This window comes from Cryptotermes secundus, unplaced genomic scaffold, assembly GCF_002891405.2.
Source record: "Cryptotermes secundus unplaced genomic scaffold, Csec_1.0 scaffold238, whole genome shotgun sequence".
Classification (NCBI taxonomy): Eukaryota; Metazoa; Arthropoda; class Insecta; order Blattodea; family Kalotermitidae; genus Cryptotermes; species Cryptotermes secundus.
The window spans coordinates 1,553,300-1,575,139 of NW_019728500.1; the positions used below are offsets into that span (position 1 = coordinate 1,553,300).

General features: G+C 42.8%; 1 protein-coding gene across 9 annotated transcripts in view; it reads left to right on the forward strand.

Moving 5' to 3' along the window:
• LOC111865176 (probable Ras GTPase-activating protein) overlaps nucleotides 1-21,840 on the forward strand; it is a 569,826-nt gene that overhangs the window by 321,517 nt on the left and 226,469 nt on the right. Inside the window, exons 1-3 of one of the 9 annotated variants that reach the window (XM_023852975.2) lie at nucleotides 5,322-5,504; nucleotides 8,058-8,497; nucleotides 19,133-19,300. The exons of 4 other annotated variants lie outside the window; for them this stretch is intronic. In XM_023852975.2, the coding sequence (XP_023708743.1) occupies nucleotides 8,422-8,497; nucleotides 19,133-19,300 (244 nt within the window). In that variant the 5' untranslated portion in view covers nucleotides 5,322-5,504; nucleotides 8,058-8,421. Of the gene's footprint in view, nucleotides 1-5,321; nucleotides 5,505-7,558; nucleotides 8,498-19,132; nucleotides 19,301-21,840 lie in introns of those variants that run through there. 4 more of the 9 variants (XM_023852977.2, XM_023852978.2, XM_033751720.1 and 1 more) reach the window with 4 other exon arrangements.

Genomic DNA, 21,840 nt, shown 5'->3' on the forward strand with positions numbered 1-21,840 from the left:
CTGAACCGAGCCTGTGGACTGCATTCACCAACAGCTGAAGTCTGCTTTCAAATGCGGAATTTAAAAATTACCGAGGTTAAGAACGGTGGAGCTGTACCGGCTCCTACACGAGGTCAGAAACGAAGTGAAGAGCTTCAGAAAGCTTAACGCAATGACAAATAATACAAGGCAGTGATTAAGAATGTTGCTTTTATAGACTAAACAAGAAGTTCTGAGAAGAACTAATCGCCATCTTTTCTATGACACGAAACGGACATCATAGAAAACCACGTGCCCAACAATTCTTCTGTTGTTGCATATATATTTATTGCAGCGGCAACGTTTATCCCGAGCCGTTGCCTAGCAATTAAATGAGGGACACATTTTGCCTAGTCTTTGCCTGGCAACGATAAGTATGATACACATACAAACACACAGATTGACGTGAGGAATTTATGAACTAAGCCGTCAAGATGGGCTCAGGTGCCATGACACACATGCCAGGTTTCGTAAAGATTGGTTCAGGCATTCAAAGGTTAATAGAAGGGGGATTCACAGAGACACACACACACAGACAGCATGAAGAACGCATAAGCCTACTGTAGGAAATTGGGCTAAAAATGGGAAAGGATGGTAGCACTGTTTTCTGCAAGTTGACCGTCTGCTTAATTTGGCCGGGTTTCGATGGAACCGCAAGTGGCCAACAGAGACAGTTTTCACTGCTATTTTGAAGTGTTGAAATTTATGTCGTGATATCTCGGAACTGCGATGAACTTTCGTAATATTGGTTTTGTTTGCAAAGTAAGCTTACCGGTGAGAGTGAGGTAACACATCGATTTCCAACTTGAGTGTGTGTGTACAATACCATTGTCCACAGGTCGTTAATATTGTTAAAACATGTTATACAAACAAATGTCTTTTTACCGCTCCATAATATAGATGTGTTAAGAAATTATCCCTGAAGGGATATGCTTTAAGTTTTCTCTTTAAAGGCCAGTGGCGTCGTCAGACCGACGCTGTTATTGACGGCTGCGAACAGAGTGACAGCTGAAACTTGTTATTTGGAAATTACAGCCCGCGGAAATGTTTAGTTGTTTTATGTCTGTGACGGCATTGTCATGATTCTGCGTGTTGTGTACAGTTGTATTTGTCTTTGAGCAATGGGTTCCTTTGAGCGGTCTCAAATTGGGCGCCTGTTACGCAGACAGGATACCAAAGCGCTGCCGTGCAGTCCACTGATTGATGTTGTATAACGAAGCCAAGCCTTGGACTACCTCGTGGGGCATCCTGAAATGGGTAAAGGTTCGGCCACACAGAGCGCTACGTGCGCGACGCACGCTACGTACGCTATGTTCGCTATACGAACAGAAAAATACACGTATCTCCCTTTATTGCCAATGTGACTGGCCACACAGACTTCCGTACGCTATGTTCCCTATGTTAGCTGCGTCGCAGAGTGTACACAGCATACGTAGCGTACGTAGCGAACATAGCGTAGCGCTCTGTGTGGCCCAACCTTTACGCAGCAACTTTCCAAACTGGGCGGAAGAGTATGGGGGGACATGAGACGAAATCAGTTTTTAAGATCAAATTAGAGTGAAATAGTTCTGTAGTTTATGGACATTATCCATCTTCCTGGAGGATGGATAATATCCAAAATATCAAAAATATATTAATATAGCTCCGTCACACGCTTTTGTATGTGAAGTGAAATTCTCAATCAGAATGACAATCACGAAAATACCGAGTCTAGATAGCCAATTCCCGCGCCAAGACTTCAACTTGTACGTCACTGACTATTTTTAATGCTAGTGGCGTGGGACTACGTCCCTTGTACTGCGGCCACTTCTGGCCTATTGTACCAGCCCAAGATGATAGGTGAGGGTGATTGTGGAGTAATTGGTGGAATGAAGATTGGTAGGGGAAACCGAAGTACTCGGAAAAAAACCTGCCCCAACGCCACTTTGTCCACCACAAATCCCACTTGACCAGACCCGGGATCGAACCCGGACCGCCGCGATGGCAAGTCAGCAACTAACCGCTTGAGCTATGGCGTGGCCATTCACATGACATCAGTGATATCAGCACAAAATGGTTAGGTTCTCTTTCGTTTCCTTGAGAAACTTGTCTGTGATCGAATGTCTTTGCATTTAAGCTTGCGCTGAATCCGTATGCAACTCAGCATCTGCAAGTTAAAGTAATGAGGTGCAAATACAATAAAAGTTAACCGCATAAACACGGCCTACTTCCCTAACACCCATCTTAATATTATCCCATCATCTACGCACGATCTTCCAAGAAGTCTTCTCTGACAGGTTTCCCAAACGAAGTGTTGTGTCTTCATGCGTGTTAAATGCCTCGCCAATCCCTCTCCGCTCTGTATAATAACATCACGCATGCCCCGCAATTTGTGAAGCTCCTCATTATGTAATTTTCTTCATTCGCTTTTACCTCATCTCTTTTGGAATGAAAATATTCTCGAATTGTTAAGACAATATCTTATGAATGTAAATGTATTGTCACGTGATAGAGTGACTATGGACGGAGTTTGGATTGGTGATTGGATTTATTGAACGCTTACATATCGTAACTACAAGTAACTATAACAGTTTTACTAATTCAAACACCCTACACTTCACTACAGCACGCAATAAGTCTTTTCGGCTTGCTGTATCTTACCCAGTAGTTGTATGGTAACGGTTTCCAACATGGGACGTTTCCCTTAAGGCGCGTCCACATTACTCGTGCTCGTGCGACTCGCTATGCTAGCGAGTAATGTGGACGATATGACAAGCCACGAGACAAGCAAATTTAAAATTTTTAATTTAAAAACTATAGCCAATAAATTAAAATACGACTACAGCCTATACACACTACGAGTAAATATACGGATCCTCACGCGCCGAAGCCTGGCGAGCAACTGAAGTAGTGTGGACGAAGATTTACAGGCACAAGTAAAAGCCAGACGAGTCTCCCGACGAGCACAAGCCTGGCGAGCTTGAGCACAAACACGAGCACGAGTAATGTGGACGCGCCTTTACTCTGGGTACCCGAAATGTCCCCCTGCCTCAGCTACCAGTCTGTAACAGCAACAGCTCACAATGACTTAACTCCCTCCGCTTCACTCAACTCAACTGAAAAAAAATATATATATATATGTATAGAGAGAGAGAGGATGCACTAACTCAAAGTCAGTCACATTGCGACTGACTGTCAGCCAGTCAGTAGGTCCTGGTATCGAGCCCCATGTGGGGCTCATGACCAGATATTTATTACTGTTTGACAGTTACGGTCTTGTTTTTGTGGTGCACCCTCTCTGACGAGAGGACGGGTCTGCCTTTTGTGTATGCAGCTGGCCCTTGCCAGCGTAGTCTTTCTTGGGTCCGAGTTTCTTGGGACTCGCTACCATATTTTACTGCCTGAGATTTGAGACTTCCCTTTTCTTCGCCTCCTACGACTCGCAGGGTCACGGTGGAGGTACTCGACCCCGCCTCCACACGGGTGTCTGAACTGACTCCACTGATTGTCTACTTATATCTCGACACATACCGCACAGAGAACACCCTTCCTCTGTTACTGTATCCATTGTTGCATATGCAGCCATAGACGCGGACCGCGCAAAAAACATCGCTTTCTGGTCAGTCCATTGGCGCATGTTAGGAATGTGTTGCTTAGCAACGGCCGTTTATAGATTCATTACTTAGGAAGGCGCCTACATGCTGCGATATTCTCCACACGGGCAATCAGCAATACGAATACTACGAAGTTGATGTAACGGCTTATAGTGCCTGTCGTCATCATACGAAGAGGCGCACGAAAGGCGCGATTGTAAGTTGAGAGTAAACAAAGAGGCTGTTGCTTCAACCCATCTCCTCTTACGCAAGGACAAGTTATGGTACGGCTCTTGTTTGAGTTGTCGTCTTGTTTGCTGTACATGCAACTGATTATCCTTAACGCATGTTATGTTGACACCGTGAGTCTTGGGCCAACTACAACTTTCTGATTACGTTGTCCAGTGCTAGATTTCTTCTAATACCTTGTAGTCTGTATAGCGACTGGCTGCGGACTGGACGACCGAGGGATCGGAGTTCGAGTCCTGGCAGAGTCTAAAATTTTCTCTCCTCCACGTCGTCCAGACCGGCTCTAGGGCCCATCCCGTGGGTACCGGGGCCTCTTTCCCCGGAGGTAAAGCAGTAGGGGCGTGAAGCTGACCACTCACCTCCAGATAGTGCCGAGGTCAAGAAAATGTGGATCCTATATACCTACTACCCCACACGCCTTCATGGCGTAGTTATTAATTAGTTAAGCACAGGGAAAAGTGCCTTTTTATCGCGTTACCCTGTGATATTAATATACGTATTTAAGTTAATTCATGGCGTAGTGTCTTACTCCATCTTAAGTGTAATGTAGTTATTATACATTGTATTGTTTTATATATTGTATAGTTGCATGTAGCACGCGGTAGCATAGTTGGTTGAGGCACTATGCTACAAACAGGAAGGTCGCGGGTTGGTATCCCGATGAGTTTTCTTAATTCTATACACAGTCTGTAGGACTCCTTGGACGGGGAATCAGCCCGTATAAAGACCGCTGCCTACACACAGAACAACACAACCATAAAGGCTCACACAGACACCCATGCCTCGAGTGGGATTCGAATCCACAATCCCAGTGTTCGAAAGGGCGAAGACAGTTCATGCCTTAGACCGCACGGCCACTGGGATCGGCAATTCTGATCATATAAGAACATATCTGAGGATGTTGATTGGATTGAAATAGCTCAGAATACGGACTAAAGGCAGAATTTCTTCATTAGGATTTAATGACAGGGAATTTGTTAAATTTGTTTGTCGTAAGAACTGGGGGGGAATTGTGTACCATGAGCCACTTTGCTTCTAAACAGCGTGAACTAATAGCAGTTTGGGGTGGACCCGAACACAGTGTTCATATATCCCGGTGAAGTATTGGCAAGCAATGCTACTCAGCCAAGCGTCAAATTAAATCAGCATAAACTTCTCGAAGCCTTGGTATTCATCACGATCAATGCCAACACAAACGTTGAAGGACCGTGAAAATCTCTCTCTATTCGTTCTAATGTCAGTTGAATTGTGGGAACTTCCGGAGTATCTTAATTGTTGTTGCCTCGTTAGGTAACCCGCCTTCTTCTTGAGCCATTAAATTTCAAGTTCATGTTCTAAACATCAGAGTTGTCTTCTGTATATGGAAGAAGCCGTTCGTCCAATGGAGACGGGTGGCCGCTTTTCCTTTCTTGGCGGCCATGTAAACGGAAGTGAGCGGTTTGCAACACAGGATGGTGATCACGCCCTGGGCCCCTTTGTTTGTCTTCTTGTCTGCGGATCAGTCACTTGTGAGTTGTGCTCTGCCAGAAGTTTGTGTAGTGAATGTGTTTTGTAACTCGGTTCAGTCTTCTTGGTGAAATAAATGTGAACAGTGAACTTTATTGCTTTGTAGAAAATTCTTTTTACAAGATGCAATTCTGTATTCAAGGCACCAACGAGATTTAGGTTCTGAAACTCCTGAATATAAAAGCATTCTAGTTGTTTGTAGAATGTTGACTTTCCTATTCTCCATTACCATCTAGAGTTTGCCATCGAAAAGAATGTTGAAATTATATTTAAATATGAGATACAAAGACGTAACATTAGTTCGTTGTCCATCGTTATCATATGTGATTGCGTTATCAAGAGTTGCAATCGAAAAATATCATATGACGTCATGTTGTAGCGTTCTATAGAGGACTGTTATCTCATACAATTCTTTATCAAAGATGACCATCGACAGTTATGTATTAAAACGTGAGCTATAATGACGTCACATTTATCTGCTGTCATCATATACGATTCGTTATGAATGGTTTACCTTTTAAAATTATATATTCAGATGTGAAGTTTGGGAAATTTTTATATTTCTATGTAAGGTATTTTTGCCGGATAGATACTCTCCAAAACATTAGTACTGAGAATTACTGGAACGTGATAACCAGAGGCTGTTACCAAACATAGCAAAAGAGAAGTTATTTTTGGATAGTTTTCATTGTGACAGGTATCTTTCTCCGGTACTGAATAACATGTTTCTTAAAGCGGAGCAGTAATTCCAACGTAGAAATTATTTTCTCGAGCGGTGTCACTTGGAAAGTGATTTATCTTATTATTTACATTCTCTACTACATCACTTCGAATATAAGACGCCCCATAATTTAAGAAGCACCCAGATTTTGAATGTGGCTTTTAGTAAAAAAAAATATAAAGATGTACATTTCTCGAATTTATGACGCACTTCAATTTTTCAAGGGGGATGTGTGAGAAATATCCGTTTTATATTAAAAGCGATACGGTAATTAAGTGCTCGGAGAAGTTCATGGAGGTAGGCCTAGGCCCACTGGGGCTGTAATGCCAAGGAAAAAAATTAAGTGCTAGGCCGTGAAGGCGTATGGGAGAGTGGAGGTATAGATTCGCCATTCTTGACCTCGGTATTAGATGGAGGGGAGTGGTCAGCTTCACGCCCCTGCCGTTTTACCTCCGCGGATAGGGCCCCAGAGCGGGTCTGGACCCTGTGGAGAAGGGATAAATATCTTACTTCCACTAGGAATCGAACGCTGGTTGTCCAACCCGTAGTCTAGTCACTAAACCGTCTGAGATATATTTTTTCAATTATTAAAACGACGCCACTGGTTCCAAAATAAGCTTCGCCTGGTTATGTACCTGAATCACGGGATGTCCTTTCCTTTTGAGGAAATGTCACGGGGAGAAGCGTTGCTTTTCGTTTGGGGTTGAAAATAAAATCATCTAGACATAGACTGTGAAGACCAAGGCGTAGGTGGGTGAACAGTATTAAAATGGATCTTAGAGAGATAGATGGGATGGTATGGATTGGATTGATCTGGCTCAGGATAGGGACCAGTGGAGGGCTCTTGTGAACATAGTAATGAACCTTCGGGTTCCATAACATACTGAGAAATTCTTGAGTGGCTGCAGAATTGGCGGCTCCCCAAGAAGGACTCAGCACCGCGAGTTAAGTAAGACAAACTGGAACATAATCTCTGTACGAAAGTGTAACCCACCACGAACCGTGCCAGATTGCAGATGTAGTATGTAAAATCTTTTTCTGCTGCTGTTCAGAACAATGCCAGATTGCAGATGTATATAAAATCTTTTTCTGCTGCTGTTCAGAGCAATGGAGAGGAAGATCGTGGTCGGATTGTCTGCGTCACACTTCCTCCATTGAACAGTAGCTGATAACATGTTTATTTCCCTTTGTTAAATCGCCAACCAGTCTCCCTTGGCAGCGTCTGACACATCCACTGCGCTTGGGGTTCCCGCCTAGTCGTGTCCATAGTTGCCGGTACTTACATCTGCGCAGCCGCAGTCTGCTAAGTACAAGTCAACGTTTCTCGTTTTGCGTAACTTACCGGTCTAGTCTGGTTGGCTGAGCGCTGCGGAAGTACAAGTTCCTTATCTTATCTGCCATTTCACTAGTACTTCAGTAACGGAACTGATAACAGCATAGATCGTGTGGTATGTTTTAGAATGGTAATGGAATTTTAACGATTACAGATAAGATTTAATAGTTACGGTTCAAAATGCGGTGGCCGTTGTACATTAGTAGCGAAAAATGGCACTGACCATGCAAGCCATTCTTCATTGATCACAGAGTCCTTGTGTTGTCTAACTTCATTTTGTCTGATGTTTGTTCTGAATTATTTACGTGTTGTGCTTGAGCGTTAAGACGTTGTTGCTCTGAGAATACTTACGGGGTACCAACCTCGATCAGCGAAAATACGTCACAGTTGCCGACGCCTTGGGTGTGGGCTTTAGCTAGTGATACGTAGGGATTGGTCATAGTATAGAACAACATTTATAGGCTCCATATGCCAGAGTTTCACGCTTTCAATACGGTAGACTGAAATCTACATTCCTTGCTTCCAACTTGACACTTCTCGCTTCTATGTTGGTATACCGTGTTGCAGACATACTCATACAATAACGAATCACGTACACGGCCAGCGCTTTCTGAACTAGTGCGTGTTTAATGCATTCTATCATTCTTAACATTCTCAGATTTAAAGTGCCTCGTCAGATGTGTCATATCTGATTAGATTTTTAATAGTTAGCGTCTATCAACTACAAATTATTGAGTTCAGTAATTTCTCTATAATAATGGCGCCCAGCTTTGTATTGTTACATGTGAAATAATTCAATTGGATGTGAAAACTTGAATCTCAGCGCCTTCTTTATGTGAAGAAATGAACAGAGACCTGCTGCTGTGTATGCTGCCTTCAGTCCGGACCCGTGACTGTGACATGTTGGAATTTGTGTAGTTCGTTTCTGTCATTGCGTCATAGTCCCTGTTGGAACGTAATTGTCGTGAGATCCTCGCAGTGCTGTCGTGTGATGGTATTGTGACTGTTCAACAATACGTAAGATGGCACATAAGCGTGTGTGGACGTCCCTAATGCGACGGAAGAAGAAACCACTCACGCTGTCAGTTGGTTCTCACTGTGAGTTAAATAATTTCATTATTGTTCCATTATTTTTTGATGCAGTTAACGAAAGACTGAGAAATGACGTCATATGTGTCTCTCGCTCTTAAGCGAGGAAGACATTAATATCACGTCGTTGTCCCTTTTCTTTCGTGTTGCTGTACCAAACAATGGATTTCTCAGCCTGACTTTAAACACAGCCTTTGCGAGAGTTATTTTTCCATATCTTGGGGAAACTGTTTTCAACTAGCGTTATGTTTAGGAACAGAAATTTCACAGGGTCCCGCTTCCATAAGTATGTAATTACGCAAAAAGACAATTACAAAACATGACTAACAATATAGATTCGAAATGGTTATGATGATGGTGTATAACACTCCGAATTGTTGGATTCTTGGACTTTGCCCATCGTCCAGTATTTTAAAAAATTAAAAAACACGACGTTTGGGAAACTGGACTTGTTTCCGTCCTCAGGTGAGTGGGAGACACCTGCTCTCTTGGGATCCCTTAGAAAAATATAACTTCAATCACTGGACGATGGACGAAGTCCAAGAAACCAGTAATCCATGGCTAATATAACAGATATAACAGTATAGAATGAACAACTGTTAAACATTTCAATCCTTTTTATGTAAATAAATCGGGTTATGTTCGAATACTATTACACTGACTTATGACGCCTGTTTTTAAGGCACCACCAGTGGCTAATAAGATACTGCATGAAAGACGAGAGTAAATGTTGCATTTGGGACGGTAGTTACGTATATATACATACGTATTAGTGCAACAGGATGCTAAAGTACAGCTAACTCTGACAGTCGAGAGATGGCAGGGCAGACCAGTTCTTGATAAGAGGGATATCTGTTGCGTAACATGGAGAGGGTTAATGATGCATGAATTTAATGAAGTTCTGTCTCTAATCGTCCCTTTCTGAATCAGTTACGAAAGTCAGTATAATTAAGGGTACATATTATAATGCATTTTTTAATTTTAAATCATAGCGTGTCATCCGCCTGTCATTAACCAACTGTTCCACATGCTTTATAACATTAGGAAACTTTCCATTTTATACATAGAATGAATTTACGTGTTTCATATTATTCCCTGAATAAAAAGCGATTATTTCATATATTAACCAATTGGCCTTTGTAATGAAGAAACAGTATGTCTTCTGTGACGTGGGAACTGAATCTGTAAATACTGACGCGTGTTTGCTAGGCTATTGCCGCTCACTTTGTTGTTCTGTGTTGCCCTGCGTTCGGCACCACTTGGAACTGCCTTTTGCCCAACTTTTCGTCGCTTGTTAGTTCTTTACCTGTATCCCTTCCTTCCGGTGTTACGGCTCTCCTGCACCTCGTGTCTGGACGCCTCCACTGGAGTTACTGCCCTCCTCCTTCTTCTTGTGGATGGCGAGAAGTTAAGCGGGAAGGTAGGAGAATTGTGGTTTTGGTGCTGGTAGGCGAGAGTTCGTTTCCTGTACTACCATTACGTGTCCCGCAAGTAAGGAAAGACGGGGGTAGCTGTTCTGCTCTGTAATGGGTAGAGATGAGTTCTTATCCCGGGGTCTTATTCACAACTTATAACGGATTCGGACGTTTCCTCTTCAATGTTACGTCACCCTCTCACCACTATTCTTGGTGAAGTGTCTTCTAGTCTGTTCTCTTGCCGAATACCAACTCTGCTCTTCTAAGGTCAAATACAAACTGAACTAGTCTCTTGTCGCAGTTGGACTCTTATAACTTGCACTCGGACTCAATAGGGAACACCATGTCGAAGGGTTCACCTCGCCTGCTGCATTGCAAACGCTGCTTCAACAATTCGTGTGTAACTGTGGAAACTCCACTGTTAAGGGGCCCTTACACGTACGAGTCCGGCTCGGCGAGCTTGACTCGGGAGCCGGGCTCGGATTAATTTCACCACACACCCATGAGCTGACTCCCAACTTTGCTCGTACATTTCAGTATCCAGAATGAGTTAATCGAAGCAAGTTGCAGCAGCGGTGATAATTCTAGATGAATGCAGACGCATCACTTCTCTTGCTGCTTTCCCGAACTCGGCGCAGTTCTTTCCTAAATGATGCCCGGATTCAAGTCAGCACCGCGGATTTTCTGTCTCGTGAACTGCACGAGTAAATCCCAGGCCTCATCCCGTTTTCCCCTGTTCGAATACTGTGTGCTGCGAACCTGCCACAGAACCGGCAATTCACGGCACTCTTCTAAAAACCGTGACAAAGGCTCCGGGCTCATGAATGTTTTGTTACACATGGAAGCCGACATGGTTCCTCCGTAGTACCGCGACTCATCACACTGTTCGTGTGGCGTGTAGATACACGAGTCTGACTCGGGACCGCCCACACACATACTAACCAATATCGAACCGTCGCCGAGCCGAGTCCCACCGAAGGCCCTGGTGAGCCCCGCCGGACTCGGCCCAGCCCGGCTCGTGGCGAACCACACACGGACGAGTTTGTCTCATTGGAACCCGAGCCGAGTCGTAATCGCGAGCCAGACTCGTACGTGTATGGGCCCCTTTAGGGATTGCTAATGTTCTGATTCCTAGCCGTTGTCGCGGGAACGTTCCTCGTTGCCTAGGAAATCAACCCTGATCTCCTTAACTATTCCGGCTTTCTGGCTGCACGCCACAATATTATTTAAATTAATTTAAGGCTTCAAATCTTACATATGCAGCAGTATTCAAGCCCATATCGATAGTTCTTAGTTGAAAACCAGAAGTAGCCATTTTTTTTCCCCCAGTAAGCCCACAGTATTCCAGTAAAAACCGTCATTCACCCGCCTGCTTTCGGACATCTTCGTACCTCCATTCCTGATCACCATACCAATTCTCGTTCGACGCTACAGAGTACCATCATCTGATACTGCATGGTTATATGAAGCAAGAAACCATTTTTAAGTTAAACTTTAAAAATCTGTGTTCCTGAAAACAGTAAGTTGTTTCGTATGGTATGAAATCGTGATTGCATCGATATGGGCCTAAATATACTTATTATTAACCCATTCTGTGTTATGAACGCCATTTGTCGCCTCGCACTCGGCCTCACTTGTCCTGAATACAGTTCGTACGTGTGCAGTTTAATTATCAGAGAAGTTTTTCCTGCCATCTATTGACATTTCAAGGTACCCGTTTATGAATTTCAATTTCTTTTAAGTTATACAAAGAAAATAACAAATTTCTAGTCGACAATTCGATCATAAAATTACAGGAAGTAAATTCTGTTACTTGAACTGTTTTGATGGAAATTAAATTTGGAAGAAAGAAGAAGGCAACATAAGTTGCTGGCCATAATTGATTCACTGGCCCCCTACGTAGATCATCCCTGTAATACGAACTCTTGAAAGTATATGTGATTCCAGCGCTCTTATGGCGGATTTCAGTTGAATTAAAAAGTTAATTACTGGACTTAACTCTCGTAGCGGCTGTGTTTGATAGCTGAACAAGAGGCGTGGAGATGGGGAGGGAGAGTAACGTGCCCTGACCCTTGTAATTTTAACAGTTTGTAACTGTGATTTTATTTCAGGTAAGCTTATTGTAATATAAGTGTACATGTTTCTTTTTTTTTTCATTGTTTAAACTGGAATGTTTATAGATTATTTAAGCTCGGCTGAACTTAATCATGGCGGTACGGTTTTTGTTGTCTAAGTTCCCTCAACAGTGGAAATTTCAGACAAGTAATTAATTAATTTGTAGAATTTCTCCTCCCCTCACATCGCCCAGATCGGGAAAATATTTACAGAATGGAACGTGTAAATGACGCATTAATTTTGTAATGAAATCATATGGACCCGGTAAACATTGACTTACTTACTTACTTACTTACTCATGGAGCTGAGCCCTTCTGGAGGAGCCGCCAATTCTGCAGCTACTCAAGAATTTCCCAGCATTTAATGGAATCTGAAGGTTCATTACCGTGTTCACAAGAGCCCTCGCCTCGTCCCTATCCTGAGCCAGATCTGTCCAACCCATACCATCCCATCCTATCTCCCTAAGATCCATTCTAATATTGTCCAACCACCTACGCCTTGGTCTTCCCTGTGATCTTTTTCCTTCTGGCTTTCCCACCACTATCCTATACGCATTCCTCGTCTCCCCCATTCGTGCTACATGACCTGCCCACCTCATCCTCTTCGTCTTGATCATTCTAATTATACTTGGAGAAGAATACAAGTTATGAAGCTCCTCATGCAGTTTTCTCCAACCTCCGGTCACTTCATCTCTCTTCGGTCCAAATATTCTCCTCAACGGTAAACATTGACAGTTTACATAAAAGATAATGTAAATTTCCTTTGAAATTTCAACTTGCATTACATTAATTCTTTATAAATTGTGATGTCACAAATGCCGGATATTTTAAAGTGTGTACCGTTTAACTTGCAAATTGATGAGCTTCATAACTTGTACTCTTCTCCATGTATAATTAGAATGATCAAGTCAAGGAGGATGAGGTGGGCAGAGCTTGTAGCACGAATAGGGTAAGAGGAATGTTTATAGGATATTGGTCGCAAAGCCAGAAGAAAGGAGACCACTGGGAAAACCAAGGCGTAGGTGGGTGGACAATATTAAAATGGATCTTAGAGAGATGGGATGGGATGGATTGGATTGATCTGGCCCAAGACAGGGACCAGTGTAGGGCTCTTGTGAACACGGTAATGAACCTTCGGGTTCCATACAATGCTGAGAAATTCTTTAGTATTCAGTAGCTGAAAAATTGGCGGCTCCTCAAGAAGGGCGCAGCTGCATGAATAAATAAGTAAGTATCGTTTAACGTTCCATTCTGTACAAAACACACGGCGTCACGGTCTGTGTACGAATAAAATGCTTACACTCCTTTTTTTAATAATTGATTGTTTATATGGAAAATGTATTTGATAATATTTGGAATTACACATTTATAATTGACCTTTTAGTGTCTGTGAAAAGTGAAACATGATTTTAATTCTTTGTGGTGATACGTTGAGGCTGTTTTATTGGGGAGTATGGAAGGATTTATATTCCGTGCTTTGCATCGTCCTGTTAATGTGTAAGTCATGAGCTAGGAACGGACTGTGTATGCCATCTCCACGTCCCTTGTGACGCAGTGCAGCAGTGTATTGTTAAACAAGGACGTTCTCCACAGTGTCCAGCCAGCCATCCATGTCCTGCCACATCCGGAGATGAATTTCAAATAGTATCTCAAAAGCTTCTGCATTCCGGCTGACGGTATCGCCCCATTTTCTTTTCTTCTTTTCTTTGGGNGAATTGCTGTAAGTTACATGCTTCTATTGCTATGTCGAGGTTGAGTACCGAACTCTGTCGAAGTTCAGCGCTCCATTGTAGGCCTCGTGATCTTCCTGAGTCTTTCCATGGCAGTATTTGGATAGTCTATACTTGTCTCAGACTGAGCCGCAAGCTACTTCCATCTTTTTCCCACTTAAACACTCGCACCTATTCTCCCATTTGACGTTTTATAATTTGTGGTAGAAAAGTGTCGTTAAATAAACCAAGGAACTTAAACAAAATAGAACATAGATAAAACTGTTTGTTAGTAAATTCTCCCTTGCCCGCGCCATAGCTCAAGCGGTTGGTCGCTGGCTTCCCACCGCGGCGGCCCGGGTTCGATCCTGGGTCTGGTCAAGTGGGATTTGTGGTGGACAAAGTGGCTCTGGGCAGGTTTTCTCCGAGTACATCGGTTTCCCCTGCCAATTTCATTTCACCAACTGCTCCACAATCACCCTCACTTATCATCTGGGGCTGGTACAATAGCCCAGAAGTGGCCGCAGTACAAGGGACTTAGTCCCACCCCACTAGCAATTACAAAAAATTCTCACTTAACTTTCCGAATTTTGTGTATAAGATGTGCCACTATTCGTCGAAGTACCGTTACTTGGCCACGTAGCCAATCCGCCAATCAGATCACTTGTCGCATCGTGTGTATTCCATCGGAGTCTTGTCTTGTAGCTGGCGGACGGAAGACGGGCGCGCGAAGTGGGGCGACTGCTAAGGATATCCGTTGTTCTGTTTCAACGCTCTCTTCCTCTCTCTCCGTAGGCAAGGAAAACTGTTCCTAATCTTATCACTTATCCCTCAGCACATCCTCGCATTGAACGCCGTCAGAAGAAGGCGGGTGAATATGAGTGATGCCGAGGCTTCACTGAATATGCGCCCTGCTGTCTAGGCGCTAACTTTTCGGACAATGTCGAGACTGCAGTACTAAATACGCCATCCTCTGATCCACATTCTTACAAACACACAAACCGCATACTATATATAGAGATATCCGTATCGCTTACAATGGTGCCTGACAATTCGAAAAGGAATTCATTTATGTTTTATTTCTCCCGCTTAAACACTGGAATCATGGGTTCGGATCCCACTGGTGGCATGGATGTATTCCCTCGTTTCTTCTGCTTGTATGTTTGTGTTGTTCTGTGAAGGAAGCGGCCTTGCAGCATAGCTGATCCCCCGTCCAAGGAGTCCTAGCCACTGTCTGTAAGATCCATAGTTCCAGTTTAATTCTGATGGGAAACAGGACATATGGATTAATAAGAAAAGTAATATAAGAAGATGTTTATTTAACAACTTTGTCGTTAGTCAGGCTACATAGCATCCGGTGATAAAGGTAAAGCTATTCCTATAGCAGGTCGTGGAGGCCCATAGTGTTGTGAGACGTCAAGGCTCCCACATTTTCTAGGCAATCGGCTCATAGATGGCTGTAAGATTGTTAGCCTTACGCACCGGCCGCCCTTACCCCAAAGATTCATGGCACTCATTTCTGTTAGAGGCTGAGTCGACCCCAGGGCCATAGTGAGGCTGGAAGGATTAGATCAATTAAAAAATCTAATGATCTCATCTGGACTCGAACCAGCTACCTTCCGGCTTGTAGCACAGTGCCTCAACAAATTACGCTACCGTGTGCCTCTGAATCTGATGATAGGATGATTAAGTAACAGCGAATTGGAAAGGATTTGGAAGGAAGCGTTCGAAGCGTAGCTTGAGTCACTGCCCTGGCATTTTCCTGGCGGGACTGAAGAATACCCCGAAACATAGCTGATCTCCGGGTCTAGATTTGAACCAAGGGCTTGCATAATACGAAACATGAGTGCTGAACGTTGTGTCGCAAAGTGCAATCGAGAAGCTATTACTAGTCCCTAAGCCTAATCGCTTCCATGCTACGGGTATAATACTAAAAATGTTTCGTTTACTAAAGAAGGGACATCTTGTATTTATGTTTAGCTTTCCTCGGAGGTGAAGGTTTCTGCATTTATACTTATTTACCATGTAACCGTTCCTTTTTTATAGTATTGAAGAGCATGAAAGTGTGATTAGTTGTTACATAAATTGTTTTTATAAAATTCCCAGCTTTCTTTTTTGGCAAAGAATCCGACCTTGTTCTCTCGTTACTTCATGGATCAGTGATATTTTCAACAGTAGAATAATTCTCCTTTTTATGCATTAGGGATCTGTGTGATTTCCCTTTCACGAGCAGGAACCAATGACAGTTTCTGTAGTAACGAAACCTTGGAAACAGTGACTTATCGACCAGAGATATTGAACTGAATCACATCTGGATGTTTTAGTGGTCTCCGTGTCATGCCTGAATTTAAATCCCCTTTACGTTTCTTTCGGAGGAAGTCAGTATAATTAAGTAGATTTATTATATAGTTAGATGCATTGTATAGAAAGAAACAGGAAAAGCATTTTGCATGCCGGCAGCCTGGCTGTTACCTGGCCCACTAACCTCCTGACGCTGTCCGAGTAGGCTATCTGTGGTACAGTTCTAGAAGTACTCGTATATTGTAGTTCGAATCTTGGTTTCTTCTAAATATCGTGGCCAGCGTCATGTGGTTTGGATCTATTTATCTATGTACCTATCTATATATCTATGGCTCTACAAACCTTTAGATCTTGGGTAGGATTTCAGTTTCTTAATCTTATACACAGTCGGTAGGACTCCTTGGACGGGGGATCAGCCCGTCGCAAGGCCACTACCTCTACGCAGAACACAAGCACAGAATAAACAGACACAGGCATCCATGCCTCAAGTGGGATTCGAACCCACGATCCCAGTGTTGGTTTCGATACTTCTGTATATTCGGCCAGTGCCAGGCATGTCCATCCATGAAAGGATCGCGGTATTATCTTTTCGGAAAACATCCGTCTTTATAAAGAAGACAGGCTTTCATGATGGTGTGCTGAAATAAGGAAATAAAAGAAGATTCTCCCTACGGCACAAGGCCTTCTTTAAACAGCTGACAGTTTCACGACTACATCTGAAGCAAAAATTCATGCCAGCTTTATAAAATCTACCATTGAACCCTCACGTGAGACTTTCAAAATAATTCGTTAACTCTACGCCCTCTACGGCGCACGCGGTAGCGTAGTTGGTTGAGGTACTATGCTACAAGCCGGAAGGTCGCGGGTTCAAGTCCCGATGAGGTCATTGGATTTGTTTTTCAATTGACCTAATCCTTCCAGCCGCACTATGGCCTTGGGGTCGACTCAGCCTCTAACAGAAATGAGTACCAGGAATATTCTTGGAATGTTCTTGGGGTAAAGGGCTGTCGGCGCGTAGGGCTGACAACCTTACCGCCATCTATGAGCCGATTGTCTAGAAAATGTGGGAACCTGAACATCTCACAACCCTATTGGCCTCCACGGCCTGTTACAGGGATACCTTTACTTTTTTTTACTTACTTTACTAGACCTATATCTTTCGCATGGCCTTCTCTCGTGAAATTTTCGAACCAAAAATGTTAATGTATCTCTTATTTCTCACCCCCCCACCCTCAAACTCATATTGCATGTCCAACATTCGCAAGTGTTTATGATTATTTTTTGACGATGGTGTATACTGTACTTCTTTTGGCTTATTTTGGACTTGTCTTTTTTATATACCGGACGATGGGTGAAGTCCAAAATAAGCCAAAAGAAGTTTATGATTATTGTTAACCAATTTCCTCCATACTTCAGAATTAGGTCTTAAATCAAAATCAACCCAGAATAGCATTTCTATTCTGACCTCTCCTCGTTTAGGAATTGCACGTTTCCTTCCCCACCCCTCTATTATCGCTGCACGTTGTCATGCACTTCTAGTAAAGAAATAAATAAGGTCTTCATTCTACGCAGTTTTATTGTTATCATGGGAAATTATACATTACAGTTCCTCGTCTGTGGTGAGTCTCCTTCTGTCTTTTTGTCAACCTTCTCTGTACACAAAGTTCTATGTTCTCCTGAGAACAGCTGCATTGTCTTACCGTGTCAGAGCCTTATCTCGAAACTGCATTCATATCCCGAGTGTTTCTGTGTACGTGGTTTCTCTCTAGAAACTGAGGCAATCCCTAACCGGCTGGCTGGCTGGCTGGCTGTTGTATGTAGTGGTTTCAAAATTGTGAAGCGTACCTCAAAACTTATGTTTACAAGCCAGGTCCGTTACAGTTGATTGAAGTCTTGTATTTGATAATTTGAAGAAAATTAGACCTGCACTGTTTGCACTAAACAGGTATTCGAATAAGAAAGTATAAACATCACATGGGCTCCTCAGATGTGTGGGAAATCGAGGTGCTACTTTTGTACCACTCTCTCGTGGTATCAGTTTCATGTTTTAAGTTGGTTTGGACCAGAGTGTATACTAAAATATACGGGAATTTGGTAAACAATAAAAACCCATGTCATTTTTAAAATAGGTGCTGCCCTCGAAAATAGTTAAATATGGGTAATTCAGACTTTCATCTGCTTATTTCGTAACTGTTAATTGCATATTTCCATGGACACTTATCTTCACCTTCCCCGGATTGTCCCACCATCGCGTGAGGTGAGGATCTCTTCATGTTCTTACTCTGGCATTATGCCCGTAATGTCTTTCAATTGTAGTCATTTTATTTAGAAATGACAAAATTTAATTAATTTTTTTTTTGTAAATTATATGTTACTGAGTCATAGTTGATATCACGGATGAATTTGTTTAAATTTAAATATAAAGAGTTCTGTCTTGTGAATGTGATGCCGTGTAGCGTGGTAGACGTTTACAGACATATCGGAGGAACTTACTGCCTCCATATTCACGGCCGAAGGGTAAACTAAGTAAGAATCCAGCAGACAGGGTTCTTCTTGCTGTTTTTCGTTTCTTCGATCCTAAAGATGGAGACAGCGTGCGCCTCCGAAACGTCGGTAAGCCAGTAACAGGCTACAGTTCGTCATATAATAGTCACTGCCACGAGAACGTCAAATCCAGTATGACGTAACAAATTTGTAACATGTGTTCTTGATCATTTCACTGCGTATATATCTGCTTATATTGTAAAAAAAAAAGGTGTAACTATCCCTGTAACAGGCCATGGAGGCCCATAAGGTTGTGAGACGTCGAGGCTCCTCGGCTCACAGATGGCGGTGAGGTGTCCAGCCTTAGGCGCCGGCGGCCCTTTGCCTCCCAGGAAGATTCCTGGTGCGGCTGGAAGGATCAGATCAACTGAAAAAAATCCACCTCATTGGGACTCGAACCCGCGATCTTTCGACTGTAGCTAAGTGCCTCAACCAATTAAGCTACCGCGTGCCCCTTACTTGCTTATGTAATGTACTTATTTAAGTACTGAAATTCTATAAAACTGGTCCAAACCAAGACTTGTAAGAAATATTGTTAGATTTACGAGCTAATCCTCTCAGCTCCCATTTTGCGACGTTTGACATCGCCGAGAAAACGAGACGGCGCGCAGCGCCACACGATGAATGCTGATTGGTCGATGCAGGAAGGTCGCTACGATCAGTCTCCGGACCCAGACGATGAGGACAGTGACGGTGCCCCATATGGCCCTCGTAGGGACGTCAGACCAGGTAATGCTGCTAAGTTCTTCATTGGTTTCTGTGTTACAGGAAGGATGACCTACATACCGATTAGTGCTTCTAGGTTTAGTAAAGGAAGTTGTGCGTAATAATAACGGAAAGTCAAAACAAGCTTCAGGGCTTTTCAAACTACGCGATATAATAATTTAAACCTAGAGGTGCTAGCTGGGCCATGCGCCAGTGTCTTACCCCTAGACCACCTCAGCTGGGTCTAGAAAACCGAGATTAACGGCCGTGGGGATTTGTTGCGCTGACCACGCGACACCCTCTATCCGAAAAAGTTGGCACTAACTCTGCCGACAAGCGGCGGTCGCTCGGTCGGTATAGTTCGCTTGCGGACTACATGCCACGGAGTAGAGTAAATACTAGCTGTTATGTCTTTCGAGCTGCTATGTGTGATACTCCATAGCTACATAAATCGTAAGTTTGTTCTGTGCTGCATTCATGAAAATAAAAGTAAATATCTCATGACGCAGAGTTACATAACAATTTTGTAATTTCTGGAAATGACAGCGCAGACTCGTTTCGCTGAGACTGTTAAATAAACCTGACATAGATAAATATTTAAAACAATGTCGCACGTTTGTGACGTTGAAGGGGTTAAGTCACGTTTGACCACATATGAACCACTTACATGTTTCGTGGAAATGCATTAAGTCGACTCACAGTTAACACCGTGAATGCAATTTTATTTGAACAGGAGTGATTTTAATTACATGAGCGCTTCCACGATTTTTATTAAATGTAAGCTCTTCTGCCTTTGAATGTAGTAGCTATATTAACGAGTATAATTTTATTTTATGCTCTGGTTGGACAACTTGACGCATCAATCAGTGATATCCCTCTGTGTTGTAGAAAGTAAGCTAAAGCAGTTCTGCTACCTGAATGGAGTATGTAGTAGGTTACTTTATTTATTGTCTAAGAAGTACTGAATTAGTCACCTCACACAGATATCAAAAGAGAGTCCCAGTTCTGTTCCGTTTCTCCCACCTTGGAGCTAACTGAAAAAGATGGTGAGTACAAAACAATTATAACTTAAATTACTTTCGTATATTTTAAATATAAGAGAGATTGAACTTAGATATAGATTGACTCTGTTTTGTTATGCAATGGGAAAAGGGTTTCCTTTTCTTAGAGTCCGCACATCCTGTACATTTTACTGACATGAGTAGAGTAATCTTGACACACATTTTAAGAGGATAAGGGCAGTGTTGTTTTTCAGATACAACAGAGTGTACAAAATGTAAGAATTCAGAAAAACATTTTTTTTTTCAGAATTTTTATTTCTATTTAATCATTCCTCCTTTTCTATTGTTTTGAATATTCTGTGTGTGTTTAAACTTTTCTCACAATTACCCTCACTTTAAATACGCGTATCTTTACGTACTATTGACACTAAAAATGTGACATTAAACAGCCATGGAACAAAGTCTGTGCTATATGACATGGGACTTTCTTCCCATGACACCGAAATGTAAACCCAGGTCGCTCCGTTACCTAGGCAACGGCATGTATAAAGGTGATATTGATTTCAATATGAAGGCAGGAACACTTGGTCCAAAATTGATTCCCAGATTGTCTGAATTGTACATTTTATGACTGCAGTTATCCTTTTGCCTCCAGACACTCCTTAAAGGGGCTCCCACGCGTCAGGATGACTAGAATCATGGTAATGTGTGAACTAACACTGTTGTAGGCCGCGCCATAGCTCAAGCGGTTAGTCGCTGGCTTCCCGATCCCAGGTCTGGTCAAGTGGAATTTGTGGTGGACAAAGTGGCACTGGGGCAGTTTTTCTCCAAGTACTTCGGTTTCCCCTGCCAATCTTCATTCCACCAATTGCTCCACAATCACCCTCACCTATCATCTGGGGCTGGTACAATAGGCTAGAAGTGGCCGCAGTACAAGGGACTTAGTCCCACCCCACTAGCAATAAAAAGAACACCATCGTAACAGAACAGAACACTCTCAATACCACAGTGCGCTACTGGATTCTGTCCTCATCTAGTTTCGTGCAACTGCCCAAAGTTATCCTCCCGTATTTTTCTCAGCCTTCCATGAGGTTTTCTTACCCAAATTTCGCATGCAGTTATTCTCCTCTACCCATTCTAGCCACATGCTCAGCCCATCATAATCTTCTGGATGTCACTATCAAGTCTACAAGGGGACTCGTATGTACTTGCAGTATGCCTTATTGTTGTTGTTGTTATTATTATATTATCATTATTATTATAATTCTTCTGCTTTACGTGCAGGTTGTCTGATTATTTTATAGTTCCTCTGCATTGCATTACGTGCAGGTTATCTGATTATTTTATGGTTCCTCTGCTTTACGTGCAGGTTGTCTGATTATTTTATGGTTCCTCTGCTTTACGTGCAGGTTGTCTGATTATTTTATGGTTCCTCTGCATTGCGTGCAGGTTGTCTGATTATTTTATAGTTCCTCTGCATTGCATTACGTGCAGGTTGTCTGATTATTTTATGGTTCCTCTGCTTTACGTGCAGGTTGTCTGATTATTTTATGGTTCCTCTGC